The 26,546-nt window shown below is 41.6% G+C and overlaps 2 protein-coding genes across 2 annotated transcripts in view; one reads left to right on the top strand and one right to left on the bottom strand.

Annotated features, from left to right (window-relative positions):
• Window positions 1-7,793: 7,793 nt before the first annotated feature.
• On the top strand, window positions 7,794-11,230 carry LOC115062165 (protocadherin 8). The gene is made up of 4 exons (XM_029530789.1): window positions 7,794-10,157; window positions 10,290-10,360; window positions 10,592-10,725; window positions 10,881-11,230. The coding sequence occupies exons 1-4, from the start codon at window positions 7,794-7,796 to the stop codon at window positions 11,228-11,230; spliced, it is 2,919 nt and encodes a 972-aa protein (XP_029386649.1).
• The window catches only part of fastkd5 (FAST kinase domains 5), a 72,844-nt gene continuing 56,564 nt past the window's right edge, over window positions 10,267-26,546 (bottom strand). Inside the window, exon 5 of the transcript XR_003842354.1 lies at window positions 10,267-10,323. The gene's annotated coding sequence lies outside the window, so the exon portion shown is untranslated. The remainder of the gene's footprint in view (window positions 10,324-26,546) is intronic.

Here is a 26,546-nt window from a genome sequence, read left to right as displayed (position 1 = left end):
CCTTTAGAAATAGCAAGCATTCATAATGGAGCTGGGATCTGATTAACCTCCTCGCTTGCCAGCACAATTGCGGGCTACCCTGAGACTCAGCCCCGTAATGGAGTCCGCTATCACCAAGCACACTCCAAACATTCCTCGCACCGCAGGACTCGACGACCAGATTGGAATCCCTTAACTCCCCTCTGCACTCAGCTCACAGTAGGGAAACAAAACATCCTCTAAGCTGATGCCCCTCAACATAAATCTATCTCTCTGCTCCACTCTCACAATTGCGCGTGCACAGACGCAGACAGACAGACACACACACACACACACACACACACCATAGACTGCAGATATATCCTCCTCAGTGCCTTTGTTGCAATTTTGCATTCCTAATTGTAAACTCTTGCAAGTCGAGGCAGAAGACGAGGAAGACGTGGTCTCTATGGAGAATTATCAACCTCCTCTCTTTGTGTATACTAATAAAAATGGCACATTTCATACACAGTATACACAATGTGTGCCCATTAACTGGAAAATATCATGAAATCAAATGTAATATCTTAACTGATGAAGGCTATATGCTATATCACTGGATCTTAAACGGCCCTGAGGCCTATATGTTTATTCACATATTGCTCTTGTTATAATTTGTGAGCCATATTTTGAGGTTTTATTGTCTGACATTTTACATTATGTTGCTTTTAGTTCTCCCTGTGAACAAAATCGAGTGTAATGCAATATGATAGAGGGCCGTTTAGAGGAGATCCTTTACTGTTAGGTTTTATTTGGCTGGATTATTTCATACGGGTGCTATAAATCGTTATGACTCTTTAATTTTTATTTGCTTTCTTTAACCGTTTATATGACATAAGCCATTACAGAGTTGAAGTGTCTCGAATTTGTATCTCCCACCTCAATGTTGCCATCTCCTGGCCTAACAGGATTAAACAAGACAGCTCGCACGGGCTTTTCTGCTGAGGAGCAAGTGCGTATTATGTGCCAAATATGTCAGAGGGAGTGATTACACCCCTGAGTGGCCAGTTGGCCCAACAGTCCGCCCCCAATGGCCAGCCCTGTGGGGCTGTCAGGACCAGGCAGACTGGAGCTTGGTAAGGAGCCAGTCCTACGTTTAACAGCCAGCTCCTGCCCAGCCCAAGTGTCATCTACACCTGCCAATGGGAAGCAGTTCTTACCCATCAGATAATGGCTGAGAGGAAATTGCTTCAAGGAGGCGACATTCTAGCATGGCAATATGGAGATGTGAAATATATTCAAAGAGGTAGGAGGAGGAGAGAGAGACCTGGTCCTTGAAAAGGCACAAATTAGCATTGACATACACATGCACTGTCACACACGGTGCCACATATAAATACACACATTTTATATTTGTAGGCACATGTGCGTGTTCGCGCGCGCACCCACACACACACACTCACTCACAAGGAGGCTATACTTAATCTTCCCTGCTTTGAATAATATAATCGTCCTAGAGAGAATCAAATATATTCACAGCCTGCACTCCCAAACAAATTTGTATTTACCTCACCTGATTTAGAAACAGCCAAGAAGCCATGGGAATATGGATTAAACATCCTCGCTGCAAGCGCACAGAAGATTTTCAGCAGTCTAGTATCTACAGTGACCAGTTCAGCAGTGACATGGAAAACCAAAATCAAAGTGAAAGTCAAATGGGGATATGTCAAATCAAATATATGTCTGCAATCATCACAGGCCAAATATCACCGTAGGTTAATGTGCAGGCCTGCTGATCTTTCGGGGGCCTTCATCCCTGCAGCTTCAGGCGGTAAAATTCAATATGAAGCATGAAACGCAGAGTACTCCCCATAATTAGTATAGTGGATCCTTTAACAACACAGACTATAAACCACGCACCAAGTCCAAACTCCAGGGTGAGGGGAGGAAAGCGGATTTCCATCAGAATCTGAATGTTTCGGCTTTTTTGAGGTGGAGAGTCACTACTCTAATTAACCTCGTCAGAACTGCATGTTTCCTCAAAACAGTTCTTCAAATATTGATTTATCCTTTATTAGCGAGGGACCTGAGGGTCTGTGTCTGTCTGTCTGTGGAAAGCTGCACACGCTCGCAAGTTATCTGATGTTAAAATGGCAAAATTTCAACCTGTAGATGGCACTCTCATCCCTGGTTTTAATCCAAGCCTTTAAGGTCGATTCCCCATTTTCAGACGACTGGCCTCTGTTTTGAAAACCTGCTTCGCTTTGTTTTTCGTCGTGAGTCTTTGGCAGGCATTTTGTCAGAGGAGGTGAGATAGGATTTTTGTTTTTTTGTTTGTTTGCTTGTTTGTTTTTTTCGGTCACTGCTTAAGTCATGATCACAAATACTCAGTGCAGCGGGAGCATACCTGCTTGTACATATGGTCAAAGCTTTTTCAAAAGATGCGTATGCATAATGAAGTGCAGCTTGCAACTGTTGTTCCAATCGTTCTCAGGCAGCAAGCATTAGTTACACAGTAGGGAATGGTTGGAGTTGAGTGGGGGTAGAGGAACCTAAGCCAAACATGATTTGTCTCTGAATACTAATGCCTCTTTTGATCTGCCTTGGCTTTTAGGAGATTTAAACAACAAAATCTGTCTTTCCAAATTTCTTAATAGACTCAGCCTTTTGTGGCCAACATGAAGAAATCCTAGATACATGTTTACACGGTATCCATATTAATGTTCTGGATTTGTTTTAAACATGTGGAGTCCACTGAGATCTAATTACAGGGAAACCCTGTATTATTCATGCTTGGCCCTAATAGGCTAATTAATTTATCATAAAATAGAGAGGCATTTTTATGATTTTCTTATGTTATGCATTTATTTCCATAATAGATCTTTGTTTTACAAATGCATCTTTTTAAGTTTCTCCTCACATGTCCTACATTGAGCAGCAAAGGGGATTTCATCCTTCCTGAAATTATCTAAATGCATTAGCAACAGAGCTAAAGAGAGAAAAAAAGAGCAACAGGAAGAAAAGACAATTAGGCCTAATAACATCAAGGCTGCAAGTACCTATGTGATTTATATGGCCCTAAAAGCTATTTAGGAACATATTGTGACTGAATGTTAAGTGCGATTAGGGACAGTATGTTAAACATTTGGCCAGTTGTAATCATTTGGAAAGCAGTGAGGATGAGCTGTAGTTGGCGGGGGGGGGGGGGGGGTATCTGTGCCTGTAATGCCGCAGGAGGTGCCAAAAGCAACAGAGACCACCAGTCAGTCTGACTATTTGGCACCTCCACAGCTGCTGCTCACATGCTTCCACCCTCTCGTCTACACCGAGGGCTAGCACCAAGCACAGGATAATCTTGTTTTATCTGCCTTTCAGACAGCCCAAATGGCCCAGATTAAACCCTCCACATGACCCTCACAGCCAGAGCTGCGACATGTATACCCCCAGTTTATTAGAGCACCTAAGGTTAAAGTGAGATGAGGAAACCGATAAGGGCCTGGCCTGGAAATGGCTGCATGCGTTTTCAGCCTCATCGAAAGAAAAAGGCCAGGTGTTCCTAAATGTGCTAAATTTGTATTCTGAGACATGGATACAAGTTTATCTCTCTCCATTAGTGCATTGTTAGCTGAAGATTTTGTTTAAGTACTAGCATTAGCATTATTGGATCATGAGAGAGATACATGCTGCTATAAGTTGTGCCATATTTACATTTGATTTCTCTAAGTACTGTTTAACACAAAATAACAGTTTTCAGACTATGACAGCAAATGTATTTACAAATGGAAACTGAAAAATCAAGGTCTAGTGCATTTCGTCAATAAACAATAGCACATGCACTCTGGTTAACAATCACCTGCAAGTCGCCACATTTGCATATCATGAAATTCAGTAGTGCAGCACACAGTGCAACCGTCTGTGGTGTTGTGATGAACTTGAGATCAAAACAATGTGAACAAAACTGATTTGTGTTTTTAACTCTTTGTTTGGTTGCATGTTCATATTCCGGACTACGTGTCCATTTTGTATTTGGTCAACATCACTGTTACGGCTCTGCTCTAGACTTTTGGCAGGTAAGGAGAGAATAAATTCAGTCCAACCAGTAGTCTGACATTAAATGAATTCAGTTCAACTATTGATTGCTATAAATGTGTATTTTGAGAAAATCCCCACAGACGCCTCAGTTAGATTGACAAAATTAGACAGTAAAACGTATAGAATACAAAACAATAAACATATAACAATAATTCTTGGATGGTTTGTTTGTTTTTGCCATATGTGGGAGCTTGGGGGAAAAAAATGATTTAAAAACACTGGCTGACATGGTGGCTATTTTCCAAAAGGTGGACCTTTGAGACATTTGTTCCCAGTGGCATATGCCGGGATTACTGCTCCCAGTGTCAGCAAATGCTTTTCCTGCCTTCCTACCTGGCAGCATGTGAGGTGGAGAAAACACAACCTTCAAATGGCCCTCAAATGATCTCAAAGGCGGACTGACATCAGACTGATTTCTGACCAACGATGTGATTACTGTGATGTTGACTGCCAGGCCAAGATTACCAATATTCTTACCATTAATTAAAATCATCTCGGTAAGAGAACAGATGGCCAAAGCCATTAATCTGCTGTAATGCTCTTACTGTCACCACACACGTCTTAATCAAGCCGTGATCTGCATTAATCACCTGACTTAAGTGACAAACAAGTATCACTCCTGTGTTAGCTTGGCTTTGTTGCGGATGGACCTCTGGTGACCTTGCAGTGATGCATTGATTCGACAAATGCTTTGGACAAGAGTAGGTGATGTTTTATATTTAGGTAGTTAACTCAGACACAGCCTTGGTTGCATGAATAAAAATAGTAAACCAACCACTTATCATTACCTGCACAGCTGCCAGTTTTATCATTATGTCTGCACTTTCATTTCAGACAGAAATATTTTCATCTGCAGCTGCTCTGTTGTTACCTTGAAACCGTTGCAAGACAAAGTGGTAAGTGCGTGAGACGTTTGATAAGATTAAGGCTTAATCCTCTTAGAGGCAAACAACTAATTTGGCTAATAATTCCGCATTACCTTCTGACTCCTCACACCCATAAAATCCTGGATTTCAACACCCAGCCAGCATGAGACTATTGTGCTGAAGGCTTTGTGCGTCTAGTAATGGCAGAAAAGTATCTTACATTTGATCCTCCTCTGGCTTGACGTTCATATGTTCAGCATGATGTTGTTTTTTTTGTTAAGGCTGAAAGCAGCAATAGTGAGTGAACGAACATAACCAAGAAAGGGAGTAGATTGTCAGAGATGAAGGTGATGTGTCAACTTTGCATGTAATTCAGCAGCAAACTTTTCTCCCTCCACTCCACGTTGAGCACCAAAAAAGGATGAAGAGATGCTGTGGAAACTTTTCCATTGTTCTGCCTTAACAAATGACCGAGTGTGCAATTTGATATAATAATTTGTGGCTTGAGCGTTTGGGGAAAATGAAAAGCACCTGTTGGGAGTTTGTGCCTTTTGGGATTTGGCCACAAACTCCCAGCAGCTCCTTCTGCTGTAATGTAATCTGACTGGAGCGCGCTCCAAATGCAACGTGTAAATACTGCGGCCTCTTAATTGCATGCATTACAAACTGGCCAACTCTGAAACCAAGTGTTTGAACAGTTTGATTCTGTTTTTATTCACGCTGTCCCATGCTCAATTATTTTACGTGACGAGAAGACCAGTTGTCGTTGATAGATAACCAAAACTGTTCTGCTGTAGCAGTTACTATGGCAGCACGGAGTTCCTTATCACCTCTCACTGCACAGCATCACATGTGTCTCAGATATGGCCCTTTGTTGTGTGGCTTTTGACACATTCCTGGATGTGCCCTTTAAGGAAGCTCAGACAAATTTAACCCAAACTTTGGTGAGGTGTCAAGAGCTCTTTGAAGGGCCACAGACGCCTTTTAATCAGCAGAGGCTAATCACCCATATGGTTGACAAAGGTCTGCTTGACTCTCTTTTGTTATCACTATGGGAGCTGTTGCAGTGTGTGTGTGTGTGTGTGTGTGTGTGAGGAGGGAGGGGAGATCATTCACTGTACTTTTCTCTTCTTTCAGACTCTTTATTTATTCTTCTGACCTCCTACAGTCGTCTATTTTCAAAGTATTGTTGAAAAGGGCTTGTTAAGTGCAATTGGCAATTGAGTGCTTAATGCAATACCAATGGTTCCTGATTATACAAGACATTTTTTTCTTCCTCCTCTAACACGACACCACAGAGATGTTCTCTGCGTAATTAACATTGTGGGTGTCTAAAACACAACACTAATCAAATGACACTGGCTTTGTGGGTTTTCTTAAGTACGCTTTACATTGAAATTCCTCCTCCGCCATTTGAAGGGATGAGACAGTGTCACTGACTGCTCCACGGACAGAGCCAACTCTGCTGATAATTTGTGGGAATTATTTACATAAAGAGCTGAGTAGGAGGCGAAAAAGTTCCATTAAAGTACATACGATTGGGGGGATTCAAACCTGATTTGTCTTTTTAAGTCTAAAGTCAGATTGAGCCCGGTGTGATTACATTAAATAAGTGCATATACCAAACAATCCCACCGTCACCCTCTTTTTACCTCTTTTCTTCAATTTCCTCTTGTGCCTTATGCTTTTATTTAGTGACAGAGAGTAAATTCACGCATTACCATAACCACTTAAGAGCAGTTTTAGCTCCTTTCCATTTTATTATTGTTATTATTATTATTTTTGCATCAGCACCACATTTCAGAGGGTATCATTGCCCTTTTTAAAATGATCTGACAGCTGTGCTTTCCATAGTAAGATTTAACATGGGAAATAGGATTTTCTAAAATATGATGCACGATTTAAAAAAAAAAAAAAAAAAAAAGCCAGCAATGAAATGCTTCACATTTAGCTTGAATTTGACCAACTATCACATTGAAATGCAACTCATGCTATTAAGCTTCAATGATAAGACAGATCATGTTTATTGTAATTGAATTATTGATACTATTACTATAGATATTTTATTATTTTTGATGATGGTGGGTTCTATTATTTATGTACTTTCGGTTGAATAAAAGATTAAATGCAGAATGTTTATATCATACAAATTTTCCTTGGATAACTATAACCCAGATGAATGAGAATATTCACAGGCATGGTAAATAATGTTAAATAAATACTTCCACATGGTTTTGGCGCTTCAACAATCTTAATGACTCAACCCATTACTATTTTCACACATCCATTCAAAAAGGGCAAAGGCTGAGAAAAACAAAGGTACAGGCTACATTTGGAGCCCATACTATTTAATAATCCTGTCTGTCTCAAACTTCCACTAATTCTCACTAGTTATTATTTCATCAATGTGGATTCTCCCTCTTGTATTATTTTGTTCCTTTCACCCAGGCTCTTCGTAATTTCCCCGAACTGGTTGACTAACTCACACCATCAAGCTTCCAGGCTTTCAACAGGCAGTTAGTCCTATTAAATTCAGTCCTCTAAGTGATTTGTTAATTAATATCTGTCTGCAGATTTATTCAAGCACCACTCTTATCTGACTGATTAAAACCCACACAATCAGTTTATCTAATCAACCATTTGCACCCCAAAAGGTTTTTCCACAGAGCCAAACGACTTCCTTTTGGCTTTGCCACTAGAAGGCCATTGGTCCAGGGGGGAGGACATTTGCATATGCCGGGGCTTATAGTCCCTGAGCAAAGTCAGAGTTAAACAGTGTTGATTAGACCTGACGCAGCACGAATTGGTTGGGTCATTTATGACTTGTCTGGGCAGCTCTTTTATTTCATTTTTATTTTTTTTATATAATCCTTCAACATGGGATTTAGCAAGATTGCAGGAGTTGGCTCATGGACTGTGCTTGTTTTACTTTTATACACTGCTGAGTGTACAACTACGAAGTATTTCACCTATGAAGAGGGTGCGCCGGGGACGGAGATTGGCAATTTGTCCCAAGATTTAAAGATTGATCCCGCCGATGACCCCGACACTTCGTTCCGCTTCATGCAAGAAAACAACTCCTCTGTGATTCAAATGAGGGAGATCGACGGGCTCCTGACCGTGGCAGAAACAATTGATCGGGAGCAGCTCTGCCTCAGGTCCCCACGCTGCTTCATCGCCTTTGACATCGTGGCCTTTTCCAGAGAGAAGTTTCAGCTCATCCACGTGGAGATCGAGGTTAGAGACATCAACGACCACTCTCCCCATTTTCCGCGCAACGAGACGCATTTGGAGATCGTGGAAAATGTTCCTCTGGACTCCAGGTTCCCGCTGCAGATCGCCCTGGACCAGGATGTGGGTGAGAACTACATTCAGAACTATACCATCTCCCCCTCCAGCCACTTTGCCATTGAAGTGCTCGACAGGGAGGACGGGGTGAAGTTTGCTGAGCTGGTGCTGGTGAGGGAACTGGACAGGGAGGTGGAGGACTGCTACACAATCCAAGTCACCGCAACTGATGGGGGGTTACCCGCGAAGTCCGGGTCAATGACTGTGCACATCAAAGTGCTGGACTTTAATGACAACAGCCCGACATTTGAGCACAGCTCTCTGAAAGTGGCGCTGAATGAAGACTCTCCGGTGGGTCACCGAGTTTTGAAAGTTCACGCCTTCGACCCGGACGACGGCGCCAACGGGGAGGTGGTGTACGGGTTCGCTGATGGGCTGCCGCCTGAGGCTGCGCGCCTCTTCCACGTCGACCCCTACTCCGGTGACGTGACCTTGAAGGCGCGGGTCGATTTCGAGAAGAGGAGGTCGTACGAGCTGACCATCAGAGCCTCTGATCTGGGCGCCAACTCTGTCCCCTCCAGCTGCAAAGTGGCAATAGACGTGGTGGACGTGAACGACAACGCTCCCGAGATCGGCATCAAACCGATGACCTCCAGCAGCGATGGAGTCGCCTACATCACCGAGGCTGCAGCCGCGGAGAGCTTCGTGGCTCTGATCAGCACCTCGGACAGAGACTCCGGCTCCAACGGGTACGTGCACATCAGCCTGCTCGGGCACGAGCATTTCACCCTGCAGCAGGCATATGGGGACACCTTCATGATCATCACGACCACCACTTTGGACAGAGAGAAGAATCCAGAGTATAACCTGACTGTGGTTGCAGAGGATCTTGGGAGCCCGCCCTTTAAAACCGTCAGGCAGTACACCATCCGTGTGACCGATGAGAACGACAACCCCCCCCTCTTCAGTAAGCCACTTTATGAAGTTTCCGTCCTGGAAAACAATATTCCAGGTTCATATGTTACCACAGTCGTTGCCCGCGATCCTGATGTGGGAAAGAACGCCAAAGTGTCGTACAAACTCATAGACTCTGAGGTGGCCGGAGGCTCTCTGGTGTCCACTTACGTTTCTGTAGATGCAACCTCAGGTTCTTTGTTTACTTTAAGGTCGTTTGACTATGAGACTCTTCAGCAGATTGAGCTGGTGATTCAAGCAGAAGACAGAGGTTCCCCCCCGCTTTCAAGCACATCAACAATCCGGATTGGAGTGGTGGATCAGAATGACAACTATCCATACATCACCTTCCCCAGCCTGCTGAATGATTCTGCTGATATCCCCCTGCCTTTCAACGCGCCCGCCGGCTACCTCGCTCTTCGTGTATCAGCTGAAGATTGGGACGACGGGATGAACAGCGAGCTCTCCTACCAAATCGTACAAGGCGATTCCAAGCTTTTTACAATCAACAAAGACACCGGAGAGATTGCTTTGAAACAATGGCTGACAGCTGAAGTAGGAGACGTGCTGGAAATTAAAGTAGCTGTGCGTGACAAAGGCAGGTCCCCACTCTCTAGCAGTGCCACTATTAGGTTTGTTGTCTCAGACACGGAGCCCTCTGAAGACCAAGTCATCATTGTGTTGCGGTCAAGTGGTGATGAAGAAGGCGCCGGTTTGGATGGCTCACTAATTATCATTATTATGCTCAGTGGGGGTTGCGCATTGTTGCTGATTGCAATAGTGGTTGTTGTCACATGCAAACTCAGCCGTGGGGGGAGAGGCCACGGCGCAAAGAGGGGAGTGTGTCACAGCCTGTTTGACAGCAGGCCCATGCCCACCCTCGGCTCCACAGAACCAAACATTTACACCGGTCAACGGGACTTCTACCACGAGAGGACCTCCTCATCCCTGGATGACTCCTGCTTGTACGAGCAAAGGAGCGGGGAGTCGGAGTCAAAGGTGAGTCAACTACAGGAACATTCTTTCATCTTTTGTGTTCATATGCACATGATGTTCCCAAACGCTGCCTTGATCTTTGTGCCAAAAATGGAAAACTAAGCTCTTCGCTGTCATTTTCGTTTGTTCTCTTAGATGTTCCTGCCCTCCAAGCATTTCCAGCCAGCGTCTGTGTGGCAAGATGACAAATACTGCTTACAAGTGAGGTAAGACAACTAAATGTAATTTCTATTCTCAAAGAGGATGTGTTTTATTCACAGGCAAAGCTCAGTCAACAGAGAGGGTAGTTAACATGCACATCATTTGCTGCTTGTGGCACTCCTGTGGTAGCAAAGAGACAGACAGGCCTTCCACAAAAACAAAAAAAAAAAATATCAATAATCAAGCTGATGTGGTGCAGTGGTGGCCCATACTGTATCTGCTGTTTGTATTTGCAGTGGCATCGGCAACACTGACCAGCTGAGCGTGAAGGACAGTGGCAAAGGGGACAGCGACTTCAATGACAGTGACTCTGATGTCAGCGGCGATGGAGGAAGGAAGAGCTTCAGCACCTTCCAACCGACGTTCAAAAGTAAGCTCGGCACTGTGAATTTTTCAACTGCTGACATCACAAAGCGCTGAATAAAACATAAATATTCACAAGGATGACATAAATGATGAATGGTGGGAATGTAATGCACCAACAATTTCTCATCCTTTTTTAATCAATTTTCATCCTCATCTCAGGTTCATCCAGCACTGCCAACAGCTTATCTGGGGAATGCCAAGACACCTACTGTGTCATACCATCGCAGAGTGTCAGAGACCCCAGGGACAACGCGTACAGTATAGGCTTCTCCCCAGCGCCGGTGTTCAACAACCCCCACGGCTTTCCCCAGACCTGGAAGCATTCTGCTTACGGTACAAATCGGCCAAAGTCAAGGAGTAACATGCAGGCCTTCTCCAGGACTGGGACCCTCCCTTCGTACTTTCCTCAGCAGCAGCTTGACCCTGCTGTCGGAAGTGCTGAAACCCAAAAGCAGAGTCCAAATTTTGTCACCGTGGTGACAGCATCGGAGGTAGCAACTATCTTTTGAAATGTATTGAACAGAGCTAAATAGGATGTTGCTGGAAGATGAAAATATTTGTAAAACTGACTCTCGCCCTTTGATTGTCAGGTGTATATATACTTTTTGATAAGCAGAGTATTTTTATTCGTGTTACAAGATTTGAGTTACACTATGATGTGAGCTTGTGTTTCCTTTTCCAATAAAAGTGATTGAACGAATAAGAAATTTCATTTATTCAGCCGAGTTGTCTAATAAATTGAAATAAGACAATTTGTTATTTTGATTGCAAAACATCATATTTCAAGGTGATCTACTAGTCCCTTGCCAGTAAACTTGTGTAAACTTGTAGAACTCCTCACCCAGTTCTTGTCTACATGATCAAGACTCCAGTCAGTGATGATCAGATGTAAAATCTCAAACTGCACCGTTACCTGGGAGACTGGCTTTGAAGGCTCCTTGGTTGCTCCGTCGAGTTTCCTGCATGTAAATGAGAGAGTGGAGCTGATGCTCAAGCGGAAAATAAAGTATAAACCATTATTTCTACAAAATACAGCTGGCTCCTGTCACACCAGCTTCAGGTCTTCTGCATAATTTACATTACTGTACACAACGCAACACACATTATGTTGCTTGGGAAATTCCAACTGTCATTTGTTGCTATTAGGGGGGCAAAATGTACGACCTTTTCTCTATAAATCCCTCTGTCTCAGCCCAGAAAAAAGGACAAAATATACTCAAAGTGAGTACTCTGACAATGATGTGAAACTCGTCTGCCTGGCTCTACTCTCACATTGGTAAAACTTTATTATTGGATTTAACCAGGACTATCTGGGGCAAGTGCAAAGTGATTATTGGACAACCTATTGATGAGTTTTAAAGCCATCACCAAGACCAACCAACTGGTCATTGGTTCCTCATCTTTGCATGTTGTTGTGGGATGCAAATTATACAGCGTTCGTGCTATTTTCAGTCTTAAAACACATGTTTTTGCTTACAAACTCCCGAAATAGAGCCTCAACAGGATGGGATGAAAGTAAACTCAGTACACACAGTTGCAAGAAACCGGAAAGTGTACAGCTAAATTATGCAAGGAAAAAATCTATTAAATACATCCCTCAATCATGGGAGGGTGTCTATGGGGAAGTGCAGGGATTTTCATCAACAACTTCAAATGTTGAGGGCTGCTTCAACCTTGCCTTTCATCAACATTTTAGAATTTACTCTCAGGCTGAAAAATGAACAGAAAATGTGTGTTTTCAACAACATTCAATATCTGCTGGTTTTCATCAGCCCATGTGTAAGTTTGTCACAGGATGCTACCCTCATTATCTTTAAGGTCTCTTCAAATGAGCCTGTGATGTGTGCGAGTAAATGAGACGAGAGTAAAGGGCTGTTACAGATTATATAATAGTCATCTGAGGGCCAGTCCTGAAGAGAAAATAAATACTTTCCAAATCTGCTGCCAAGGAAGAGCCATCAGTGGAAGCTGATGGCGGCATGAACCATTATTGGGGTTTTTTTTTATTACTATTTCTCTTTATCTCCAGAAAAGGGGGCTGAGAGCTGCACTCATTTGCATAAGCATAAATACCTGCCTTTGTGCTTTTTGATAGCTGTGATAAAAGAGGAAATAGAGTGGATTAGATAACTATGAAGCTTTAAACAGTGAGCCCTCACACGTTGCCACAATATGCCTCAGGAACAGACGACGACGTTCAAAGCGACTTCCATATTTACTCTGACCCGGCCACTAGTTTTATTTAATACTTCTCTTTCTGCAAAGTCACTGCTGTTTGTAAAATACAAATTTATTAACTTTATTTTCGGCAGCAAGTCTACAGAGAATACAAGGGCAGGCAGTACAAAAGGCAAGCAATAAGAAAGAAGGTCATATTAGTGCCCCCAGTGATGTGCACTAGTCTGACAGATAGCCAATTGTACACAGGGGGAAAATACATTTATCAATCAATACAATATAGCTGCATTCATTATGGCTTTATATGCTCCTTGTAGGTCAAATAGTTGTGCAATGACCTGACAATTTGTGCCACAAGGTATATTCATTTGCCCAGCCACTGTGTCTGTTTGAAAAGTCACTGCTGATAGACACTGCGCTAGCTCATATCCAAATGGACTTTACATTAATGTCCTGCAGCAGCTTTCATAGCACATTTGAAACCTCCCCAGGTAATATAAACAAGTGTTTTAGAGTCAGTTTTCAGCTCCTCAGCAGTCCGCTGACAAATGAGTCAGAACAGCACACATCATTTCTATCCCCCGTACCTGTTGGTGTTAGCTTTATTTGTGATAAATGGCTAACTGGATGACTGTGATTATGTTTTTATGGCCTCTTAGCATCTCAACTTTGGGGCACATTTCCCCATTGTACCTAGCACGGAAGAGATGGAATTTTTCTGAATCGATAGCATTTGCCGCTTCAAGCTCATCCCACAACACGGTATTTTGTACCACTCGGACCTCATCTTCATCTTTGTCTCAAATGCCAAGTGTAGATATTGACTTTTTGGAGACTTTGAATTGTGAGGCTGATGCGGTAAAAAACAAAGCAATACAGGAGAAAAGGCGAAGAAGAGACAAAACACACACACACACACACACAATTTGTTTTCCACTTGACAGTTTTTCAAGAATCTATCTTCATTTGCCATTAAGATGCCGTTTGCATCATTTACAGGCTGTCCGTCCAAGTTCACTGTCACATTGATATGTGGTACTTTAGCATACTTAACATGAGATGTGTGGAAAGCAAAGACAACGATTTCAGCAGAAGATGGAGAGAATCAATCCACTGCTAGACGCCTGGATTTGTTTTTTAGTTTTCTGTGACAGTGAGAGAAAAATAACCAACAGAAGTTTGGAGTTTGGTTCTGAAGCCTTTCTTTAATCGATCTTTCTCCAGATCAACTGCAGTAATTCAAATAAATTGCACCATTTTGGAAAAAACGCCTACTCACTTAGGTATATTTCCAAAACTATGGAACCATCGTTTTAATCTAAAAGTCGCCCATTCGGGGCATACGTTCTTCTGTCTTCCAGCCCACTTCATTAATTTGGAAAATATTCAAGTCTCCACATGCTAATCTGATCTGAGAGCATCGTTCTCTCTCCATGCCAAAATGGGCCATATGGTTATGGCTGCAAAAGTATCTACAAAGATGTTCAAGTGGGAATGTGCGTCCGGGGTTTGGATCGCAACCACTAAGCTGCCCACCATGAGAGCCTCAGTCTGCCACCCCAGGGCGATGCCTTCTTCAGGTATACCTGCTCTAGTGTCTTTATATTCCCATTATGACATTTCGGAGGGGGGAGTGGGGGGGATATAACTTGCTGTCTGTCCGTATAATCATTGTAGTTATCTGTTCTGTTTGTCAAAACTCATCTCGAAGTCATATTTATTTAAAATTACCTGCAAGCTGTTCTGACACTGAAACCTTTTTATTGAGGCTGATCTTGCCACATTGCAGTATCTTTTCCAGAAAGCCTCAAATATGTTGCTATTGCAGTACACTGTGATATGAACTATTCTCAAAAGTGCAAAGTACAGCTAAACTATGCAGTTTGCAGTGACATTTCTGTCCACGGTTTTAGCTACAAACAGATGAAAAAGTGTAAAGCACAAAGCAAAAGTAAACAACTCTGAATATGATACAAGTCCTTATTTCCTCTGCAAAGAAAAACAACAGCAAACCTTTGAGCAACAAACCTGTGCAACGCTAGAGATATGATTTAAATGAACATAACAATAGAAGTGCTGTATTTCATTCTCTTTAGACATCGTGAACGATGTAGCATGCGATTATTTTACTTCATTCATATACTTATGATCTATTTATTGCTTTAAAACGGTACACGCAATTTCTTTCATATTTGAGCTGTTGGCCATAATGAAATAGAAAGAGAATTAGGAAGATGCTAACATCATAGATAAAAAAATTAAATAAAATAAAAAACATTCCAATGGTTCATTTCAAAAGAAATGCTGCAGATGAAGCAGAGGTTTCACAGCCATCAGTCATTACTGTTCTTCCATTATAATTGCAGGATCTTTTCTCAATTTATAAATGTTCCAGTCAGAAGCAAACTGGTAGTTTTTCATAGACGTTTTGCTCATAATAACTAAAAGGGAAACCAGGTTTGTTCAAAGTTGCGCTATACATCTCCTGAATGCCCCCCTTAAATTTATTATTTATTCAAGTTTGTTTCTGTGCAGAATATTGTTCAAACTGCAGAGCGATCGTAGATTCATATGGACAGAATAAATATTCATAGACCCAAAACTGTTATTTGAAAAAAAATATAAGAGCAACATAAATCAGTAGACACCGTGCTGTATGCAGCCTATGGCAGCACTGAACACTGCTTCTATTTTGGTGCTCATGCCACTAGGGGGAAACATTATGCTAGGCAACCAGAGAAAAAAAATGAATAAAATAAATAAAGAAGCGCAGGCTTCTTAAGCATAATTTTGGTCACATACATCAAGTTACCAAAGATATGACCTGAACAGTTTGGTTCAACAAACTAAACAGCATATTCAGTCTATTGCTTTGAGACTGGTTCATTCATAACTTTTAAATGATTCTCTCCTAAAGCAGGGACACATAATTCATGAGCTCCTGCCATGCCATAATAAAGCTGTTTTTAATGGAGTCCTATCAAAGGAGTCTGGTGTTAAAAAGCTGTTTCACGAGATGCAGGGTCAATGTGTCAGCGCGTTTCCATTCAGTGTTGTTTCTTTCTGTGGCCTCAGTGCATTCGGCAACAGGTTCGCCAGGCAGTGGCATTGTCCTGTTTGCAAAACTCCTCCTCAGTTGAGGGAGGCATCATCTGGAGTGTAAAGAGTATGTTTCATTTGAGTCTGGTGAACAAACAAAAATATGAGAGCACTTTGATGGGCTCCAGCAATCAGACCATCAAGTGCTCATTTTCAGCTGAAGCACATCTACGAGCAATTCAACGCCATAAATCCCATACTCTGCTCTTTTATCTTTATCTTACACAGACCCAAATGCCCAACCCACACAGACTACAGAGAGAGAAATTAATATTCTCCTTTCTTCCCCCTGTATTCTAAACCATATTCACGATCCCATCAAAGCACACGGGAACAACTTACACACCATCCTACTGAGCATATTTGCAACATTGTAGCACAAAAGCTTGAATCCTGATTGGGCTTGCATAGGATGAGCTGTTATTATGTGCCTTTATAAATAACAAATATGAAAGCACGCATGACTTAAGAGAATATTCGTAATGTTACCTCGGTGACAGCAGAGACAGGGAAAAAAATAACAATAAACATAAACGATCCTCCTCTAAGCCTCTTTGTAATATGGTGCCTACATAAAAAAAGAAAAAGAAAAAACAGGAATGCTTCATCTTGTCTTGGCTGACAAGCATGGGGATATTAATTTCTTTATCACGGAATAAAGGTACACAAGGAGTCACTGCAGCTTTTTCACCTGCCAACCTCTGTCTTAAACAGCAATGGCGTCGCCTGCCGTTGTCTGTCTGCTGAGTCTGTCAGCTCACTTGTGGAGCTTTGGTCCTGAGCTGATGATGATAAATCTCTGCCAGTTGTTCACCAGTTGATTGTGGTTTACTGCTGAGCAGGAGGAGTGTCTCATTGTGTCAGTGCAGGCTGCCATGAGGAGAGCTGCCAAAGGAAAAAGAGCCTTTATGCCGCTCGCCGCTATATGGAGAATTTAAGCCAAAGAGAGAAAGTGAGCGCTGAATAATATGTTCCATCAATCAGTCTAAATGACTTGCTTATGTAATTAGCTAACAATGTTCTGTTTCTCCAGTTCCCTGAAGTTATTAGTAGTTACACAGTTAACCTTGAGGTAATTGGAAAGGCTTGGTTGTCATTCTATATCTGTGTAGGATTGACAGATTATTTTTCTTCTGTGGATGGCTTCCCTCCTCTTTCATGTTGCTACAGTATTTATGAATTAGTTTCCTGTCACTTTACAGCCCGGCCTAATACTAATTGGCGCTGAGATATATGGGTTATTCACATCCCACTAGGTGGCATGCTGTTTTCCTTCCTTCCCAACATTAGCATGACTGAGCATTGTCGAAACTTAGAACATGATCTTGCTCTGGTAGTACTGCTGCACAGATTACACCTTCCTAGAAAATGGCATAATCACCAGCATAAATTCAAACACAAGAGCTCTGCAGCCACTGTTTCTCCGACTAGTCCCTGACATTTTAATTTGACGCTTCATCTGCAATTAGACATGCACCACATGGCGACGGGCTTATTTTTATTTAGTGAAAATCAAACGATCACTTTGGACTAATTTGAAAAAATTGCGACTGAGACACAGTCGGTGCAGAGGTGTTACCCTCAGTTCTTATTAAGCACCATAAGACACCATTACCCTGGAAAACCTAATTTTACTGTCAGGGCTGGGGGACATCTGCTGGATCTGTGGCACGCTATAAGACACAGTCACTACACACCGTTGGTCCGATTGTCGGTGGAAAGGCTGAATGTGTTGTCAGAGGAAAAAAATTATGAGTCCTGTATGTGAGAAAATGTGCTCATGGTTTGAGTTTGTGAAAAGAAAAACACCCAAAAAAAAAAAGGAAAAAAGACATGACAGGCTGTTGGTGAACATCTTGGAATGTTTGCATGGCTGATGCTTCGCTCAGTTTTGTTCAATTTCAATTTCACACAGACGACCGTTATGTTCTTTTTAATTTTCTGATAGTCCCTTTCCTCAGTAGGGATAGAAATCTGCCTGAGAAGTTAATTTAAATAACTTTTTGAGTATGGTGATTGATCCATTGCATACTAAATAACTCTTCCGCCCTGTGATGGAGTGCCACTGCACGCATAATAAGGAAATTTCGTGAGCTCTCCCAAATCACTCCGCTATTGTAACCATCTGTTATCATTGTTTCCATCTGATTATGTAAGGGCTGCTTGCTGAAAAGCTCTCACCTTCCAAAAAAAATAAACCGACACAGATGACAGAAATTTAGTCAACATCACAAATACTGTAATAGATTCATTCTGCTCGGTTATAGAAACCCTTTTTGAAGGACTTGAGATTAATGTGTAATGCAGACTATGAAAATGAAAAAAAGCTATGTTTGTTGTTTTCTACAGGATTGTCAAGGATCATAGAGACTGAGGCAGGTTTTCTTTTTGTTTACAGCACAAGATCACAGCCTGGGTCATTTTTAAAGATGTTTGCTCCTCCTGTCAGAGTATAAGTTGTAAATTTTACCTCACAGGAAACTAATGCTGTAGTGGCATGCTGTGTACAGACACCAAAGTAATGTCACCTTGAGTGAACATTTCTTTTGTCTGGACTGGCAGGTGATATCAGAGGATAAACTCTATTTTGACCTTGCGTTCAGTCATCACAAAGGAAACACAAAACAGGAACACGCAAAAGACAAATATATAAATAAATGAAGGAGGGAAAAAAAACAGCAGCCGTCACATTTCAGACGTTATTGCTTCAGTCAGCTGATATCAGACGGCACGCTGCAGACATCTACACTTCACTCTCTTTGCCGTAATGGATGAATAGATTTGATCTTAACACCGTTATTAAAAATGCATAAAAAACAACTAAACATAACTTCATTAACATTCAGTGCCACGGAAGTGTGATTGATTCCATCATCAACCAAGTTATTTTCGTGGCCAGCACGGGAACATCAAACGCCATGACCTCCATTATTTCCCCTTTGAAATTGCATTCACTTTATTCGCCTCTCCGGTTCTCCAATACCCTGAATCATTTCTCCTGGGAGGTGTTTTTTTCTAACCTGCTGCTTCTCCGCCAGTCCTAAGAGCAGTGTAACCAGCAATTCTTTCACACTGTATGTGGGACACTTGAGCTGAGAGTGAGACTAGGCATCTGGCACAACCTTCGTGAGACTGTGTACTAGATACGGCTCAGTGAAATTTAGACAGAGGCCCCAAAAATAAAGTGGCACACATGTTATATTTATCTTTATAACACATAAATCCTTTGTGGTACAACTGAAACACAAATAAAAATAGATTTAAAAAAATGATTTGTGAAGTTTATTCAGAATTTGGGCACTCACAAAGGTCTGTGAAACAAACATTTTAGTGTTTGTTCAAGGAATACTTGAACTTTTTGGAGAATTGGCTTTCTTTCCGAGAGTTATAGTCATGGTTGTGCCAAGGACACAGCTGAAGCCAGGAGGAAATTGAGATAGCTCATCACGAAGATATAAATATGTCCGAAAATATACATCTGCGGCTGCAACCTTATAATCTCTGAACAAACAAAATCGTACAATTGACTGTTTGTGGATATAGATTTGTGGGGAATAATGTGCTATAACTTCTTCTTGGCTACTTTTTCATTGATGTTGCCAAAAGAGATGCTACAAAAAAAATGCTGGGCAAATTTATGAAGGAAGAATTACGCTATGTAACTGTTTGTGTAGAAATTAAACACACGAGAGGCGCCGTCTCATTGAGTGAGCTTTAATGGTTTATATAACGGTCTTTATTCCACGATTATCCGTTCATTCACAATGTCTGGGCTTCAGAGTACGACCAATCATTTCTTTCCTTGGTTCATTAAAGAAGGTGAGGAAATGCCAAACAATTTCTTTCAAATTTAAACAGTGGCATAGCCAGAAAGCAGGGTGACTCAAAAACGGCTAAAACGGGTGGCAAAATTAAAAGAGATCAGTAACTTCTCACCACCATCAGAGTGTTGCACTTGAGAGCATATTTATCATAAGCGGTGTTTTTATCCAGGAGGTGCTTTGAATTAGGATAGTTGTGGTCTTTCTCGTGAGCTTTCTCGGGCCGTTTAATGGGTGACCTTTGAACATGTGTAATCTGTGACCAGTTTTGGTCTGGACTTCGCCGGCAACCGGCGTTGTCTGTTCATGCTTTTTGCCAATGTAACGGTCTCCACAGTTGCTACATGGGATAGATGCTATCTTTAGGCTGTGAAGGTGGTGAATGATTTGTGGTATGTGACTGTGGCCAGATGCTCTGATGCTTTAAGAAGATTGTGAGACAGAAAAAAAAAAAAAAAAGTTCAAAGATTCAAAGCTTGAATCAAAATTTCTGACTTGTAAATATGACACGATATTCCTATTATCAGCAAAGACAAACTGGCTTTCAGTCTTTGGAAATGTGTTGTAAGCTTGTGAAATCGCTACATAAAATTGCTACTGGAGCCTGTGAAGCTACACAGTAAGTTTTCGAGTACTGAACTTTAACAAGTTTGGACATGAGGTCATTACTGAGATGAATAATCAATGTATCTGCAGGAGGGGTATGATTCTTCCTTACGGCTGCAAGACTCATCTCTTAGCTCAGGCTATTTACAATTACATGACTAATTTGTAATCCAAATTCCAGAATCCTTATTAAAACTTAGTTGATTAAATGGTAAGTAGCTTGGATTTGCTGAAATGCGCGTGTGTTTTATTTATTTGCTGATTGTGCTTTAGTATTGTGCTTGCCAGTCTTACATAAAGATCCACTAAATAACAAAGGATGTAAATTGTGCTGTTGTCAAACAACAGATAAAACCAGCAACCAGGACATGAAGCCATTACTTTGCATCCTAACAATAATTCTTTAACATATTTCACCCACTTACATGTTGGTTTGTATAAAAGCAGCTAGTAACTTATCATATATGATGTGATGTAATCTGGACCCCTTATATGGTCACACATTGCCTTTTACTTTTAGTCTGCACAGAAACTCGGGCGATTGTTAATGCATGACAGGTTATGTGGTTTGTTTTCTTGTTCCTCGTAATTATATTCATGATTCCAGTCTCAAATGTTTGATGTGAATTGAATGTGAATTCTGCTCCAGCAAGTACCCGTTAGTTTTACAATCCTAATGTATTTTGTGTTTGGATCAGAGCAGTGTATTACACGGTTGTTTTCCAGACTGATTGATGAGCAGGTAATTTGTGAGTTTTTAGGTGCACATTTGCATAAACCCTTTAAAAAGCACATTCTCAGCAGACAGTCACACACTTAGCTCCATCCCCTCAAAATGCAGATTAGGTTCAGAATTTATTAAACCCATCTTACCGACCACCAACCGAAACTCCGCTGGATCCTATAAAGAATCCAAAATGCTTTCAAGTTGGACTTTCAGTTTTTAGAATTTGGCAGAGGGTCGTCTTAGCTCCTGGGGTACCAGAGAGTTTCTCAATAAATCAAATTCAAAAACATCAACTCTTTAATGCATGCGCCAGTGAGAGCATGGCACGGGTAAATTTCGATTTTGCATTTGCATGCGCAACCGCAGCTGTTGTCTAGTAAAAATAATTTATTTCAACATGTAGCATGATAAGAAGGCTTCTGAGATGTCAGAAGCTCCATTTTTTAATGTATTTTTTTTTTAATCCGCAATCTGGTTTGCAGCTCTACCTGTAAAAGTGTAAGGTGGATGTGAAAGATCCACATGAAGATAATTCTCATCACAGAGAAATGCCTGAGTGGTAAACAGTAGTGGAAGGCAAGGGGCTGATCATGCTGCATAAAACACCAAATATATTTCTATCCCACAGCAACATGTAGGATCCGGTTATACTGGAGTATATATTAATATATTATTCATATGAGTTAGTATACACTTTTGTTTTTATTCAATATTACATATGTGCATAATTTGTGCAAATGTTTTCTCTATTTCCCTTTTCTACATTCTGCTGGGGGTTTTTTTTTTCTGCCTTTTTTTAGCACAGCCTCAAGAGCATGCTGCTCTGAATTTCGCCACACATACTGTTTAAAGTGTAACTAATGAAATCTGTAGTTAACCTGCTTTAGGGGGTTGGGAGTTACCTCCTAAAGCATCTAGGAACTATAGTTTTTGTTAAATGTTCCACAAACAAACCAAACTAGGATATTTGTTCAGGGCTATTTGTACCTGTTGATATATCAGTGATGGTTAAAGCAGCAAACCTTTTTTGCTGGAAGTGATGCCTGTATCCAACGTTCCAAAATCACAGTTCACATTTACGGTTAACCAAAAGCAACACTGTTCCACACGCTTAACATTTTTTGTTGATCTTTTGTTGCCTAAACCTAACTTTAACTGCAGACAAGATGAAACCTGAAAACCCAACATTCATCCCATCCAAACCCAAAGGAAAGCTGGTTGGTAGACATGGTAGGAGGTGGGTGAGGCCACGATTAACATTTGTGATCATAATCCATAATTCTGTATTATTCCAGGAGAACGAGCTAGCATCAAGTCTCTACAACGTTTAGCTATCAGTGTCTGTGAAGGCTCAGAGTATGTTGTGGATACAAAAATACCTATTCATCAAATCAATCCATTATTGGCTTTAGTCTTGTTTAAATGTGTTGACAAAATATGAAATACCAACATATTTAGTGATATTTTTTTCTTGGAAAAAAAAAGAAAACACAATTTCACAAAAATCGCAAATACTGGCTAAATGAGATAAAACACATTACTGGTCAGTTCCCTAATGAGTCATGCAGATGGTGTCAGTTTTATCTGCAGCATTTTCAAAAATATCCCATTCTGTCAACACTCTGACAGCATGACACACACAATGAAAACAACTTGTTTTTCAGTTGTCAAAGTTTTAAAAATTTATAACGGCAAGTCCCCCTACCAACACAAAAAAAGGATCCTGGATGGTCTCCATAATTCACAGGCCTTCATGGCCAGTTTCCATCTGAGCTACTTTCTACTGATGAAATAATCCCGAATAAAAAGTGTGGACAAGACGTTCTCTGAATTTTTTTTTTAACAGTAACTGGGAAACGGTTTCTGAAAATAAAAAATGTTGCTGATGAGTTTATCAAATGTGTTTTCTTCAGTTCTCCAAGCAGCCAAACTGAAATTGCATTTACCTCCATTGTACTGCTGCGGCTCCAAGGGTAAATTTCTCACAACCATGACACATAAAACTGGAACTCTCTGTATGGCTTTATACCAAAAGCTGTGTGTGTGCGGGTGTGTGGGTGTGTGCGCATGCGTATGTGTTTGTGTGTGTGTGTGTGTGTTAATTGGCTGAACACACAGAAGAGTAAGCTTGAAGAAACTGTATGAAAATATTGATTTACTATGGCAGTGGTAGTAGTACTGGGATTAGTATTTAATCAGGTGACTTATCTGTGCTTACTCTGACAAGCCAAAGTTATTGTTCTTTACAATAACTTTGTTGTAACTAATGAGGATCACGTTCATGAATGACTCTAAAACTGTTTATTGACCCTGGTGTACATAATTTTAATCTACGTAATTAACATGTCTGCACAGCGTCTTATGCAGACGCTCTCGTGCATCTACTCTGCGGCAGAATTCAGTCGCCAGAGTTCATCATCATTTCCACTCAACACCATCAGTATTCCAGTGTGCTGCTTGAGGTGTGGTGCAACCAGCAACGGGCGCAAAACAGAATGATAAACAACTTAATCTCACTTCTAATCATGCTTGTGCAGAGTGGTAAGTGAATCACATGAAAGAGATGTCAAGATATTGTGGGTATGCTTAAATGAGCACAGCTACTGTTTGTCATTTCGACCTCAGCGGAATTACAACAGGTATGATTTTACGCTAACGGAATAATGTGCTTTCAAGTAAAAATCAATTCGTCATGAAGCAACTGATGCATCCGTGTGTTTTTTGCTGCCAACAAAGCACCAGAAATCGCAGTTCATCCGAGGGCAGGCGCTGTGGCCTCATTAGTGAAAGTTATCCAAGACCAAGTCATCAGTTTGCACAAAAAAACAAGGCTGCCAAAGCCACACATTAGGATGTGGCCTATTTATTATGGGTATGAACCACCCTCTCATTCAGAGTTCAGATCATATTAAAAGCTATGACTGTGACAATACAGACACAATTGTCAATAGCAGTCCTTTCCTGAGGTTTTAACATAGACTGAATGATAATTAGTTTCCCTTTGTTGTCCTTATCTCTTACCTGCAGAAATGGCCAATTTATGCAGGCTGCACCCTGGCCAGGCAAAGTTGATGCTCCCCAGAGGAGGGAAGGAGCCATGTTGCAGACAATGGGAATGAACTCGGGGACATCTCAAGGTTGATTTAGATCCCGAGCAACATGGAATTAAATGAGGAACTAGGCCACGCCGATCATGGCCTAATGTTGACACAGCTTCCTCTCAGTTAACTCTCACAGGGGTGTTAACCAGCATTGCCAAGAGGAGTTTCACCGCCTTACTGAGAGCCGGTCAAGTGAAAGTACAAAACGTAAATGCCAAAATATTGTTGAAATGGTGAGCGAAATCTAATGTCAGTGCATCTTTTCAATATGAGATATACAGTCCACGTGAGCAGGCTATTGAAAGAAAGTGTGAAAAGCTACAGAAGGCAGGTTATATCAACAGCTGTGATATTTGAGCTGTGAAATAAGCCCCCCCTTTATTTTATTATTTTTTTTTAAAGAATAAGCAATTCTCTTATGTCCTTTGCAGAGATTATCAGGAAAACACCCACAGTCTGTCTTTTCCTTTATCTTGTGGCTTTCTCAAAACTAAATGATAACGAGCAACAACACAGAAGACAGGTGGTGTTGTTTTCATTATTGATAAGAATCTGCGGTTCTGAATATCCGAAGGGCTCCATTGATACCGAGAGCAGAACACTCGGTTATTCCTAAAACATTTAGCCACCTTTAAATACCCCCCCACCCCACCCCCACCCCCCCATCTGATCCACTTCTCCACAGAATGACCACTTGTCTGCTCTTTTACTCCATCCCTGCCAAACACATTTCATCGATCTATTCATAATCGCTGCTTCACATCCACATGTATTAGGAGCAACATCCTCTCCAGCCACGTTTTTCTCCCCCCCCCCCCCCCCCCCCCCCCGCTTTTCCTTCTGATGCTGCTACTCTTCTGAGCGCACATCAGTAAATGAATCACGTAGCACTAGAACAGCCCTTCTTCATGCGATCTTGCCAGACCTATTGGAGAAATCTCCCCCAAGGCAAAGATCTGTCACCGTTCACTCATTTGCTGGAAGACGATCAGAAACTATGTTAAATGCAACAGCGAGCAGAGCGGAGTCTGCCGCCGTGAGGAAGGCGTCGAGAGGATTCCGGTCAGATCTCAGTGTTGTGCAGGCAGCGGGTTTCAACAGTTGACGCGGGGAGAGAGAACTGAGCGCAGAGGAAAGCGATTCATTTTGATTATCTCAAATCTTCCAGCGCCCCTTTTTAACCCCCCCCCCCCTCCTCCTCATCCTTTTTTCTCTTCTAGGCTTGGGAGCGTTTTTTTTTTTATTATTTTTTTTATTTTTATTTTTTTTAGGTTGTTGGTGTTTTTTGCGGGGGCAGTGCAGATGAGCATTGTCCGAATGAAGGATGCAAGAAGAGCTCTGGGTCCAATCGGACTGGATTATGGGATTATTGGACTGATTATAGGACAGTCATCGGGCAAAAAAAAGTCGCAGCAGCCGTGCCACAGATGCTCTTGAATGACGTGGGGACACACAGAGACACACACAGAACAACAACAACAACAACAACAACAACAACAACAAGAACAACAACATTATTAAAAAAAAAACTGGACTGGACTGACGTGCTCGGTATCCTTGCTTTTTAAATCCACTTTGTGTCATGGGCAGCCTGTTGTGTGCTACGCCAGCAGAAGCCGATATGCAACAGTGTGCCGCACAGGAAGGAGAGGGGGGAAAAAAAGAAAAAGTAAATGCATTGTGAATGTGTAAGATCGGGCAATGCTGCATTTCTGAACGGGCATGTCAGTGTTTGCTGTAGCCTAGGTGTCCATGTCGCATGAGGGCAATGCGCTTTTGGAAGCTACGGTCTAACCTTCACCACAGAGATTCAAACCCTTTAACCTTGGATGCAGTGGGGAATATTAATACTTTATAGTCATCGATTATTCATTAAGCACCCCCCCTCCACCACCACCACCCACCCCAACCTCCTCTAACCCCCTCCTCTTGTGAGGAAAAACAAAGCATCTTTTTTTTTCTCCCCCCCCCCCCCACACCTCCGTTCACTATGTTGAATTTGATCTTTTATTCATGCATTGTGTGTCGTCGGGCGGTCATCTTTGTTTACAGAAAGAGTTCATCCCCGCTGAATGGCATGTGAAAGAGGTTCAAAAAGAAAAGATCCCCGATCGGAAGGAGATAACCGTTCACAAATCGATTTCATACACTATTACTGTGAGATCGGCGTCAGCCACCCGCCTGGTTTGGGGTTTTAGTCCTCTAGGTTTGCCGTAATCAACAGGTTGAAAGTCAACGAGGATTTATTTTTTTCATTGTTATTATTTCATTTTATTTTTTTCTTGTCTGCCAC

Source organism: Echeneis naucrates, chromosome 21, assembly GCF_900963305.1.
Source record: "Echeneis naucrates chromosome 21, fEcheNa1.1, whole genome shotgun sequence".
Classification (NCBI taxonomy): domain Eukaryota; kingdom Metazoa; phylum Chordata; class Actinopteri; order Carangiformes; family Echeneidae; genus Echeneis; species Echeneis naucrates.
The sequence above is the reverse complement of the archived record's forward strand: the minus strand, read 5'-3'. Positions and strand labels throughout refer to the sequence as shown.

Coding starts and splice junctions, on each gene's coding strand:
- LOC115062165 (XM_029530789.1), top strand. CDS start 7,794: ATGGGATTTAGCAAGATTGCAGGAGTTGGCTCATGGACTGTGCTTGTT. Junction 10,361..10,591: donor AAATACTGCTTACAAGTGAG/GTAAGACAACTA, acceptor TTGTATTTGCAG/TGGCATCGGCAACACTGACC. Junction 10,726..10,880: donor CTTCCAACCGACGTTCAAAA/GTAAGCTCGGCA, acceptor TCCTCATCTCAG/GTTCATCCAGCACTGCCAAC.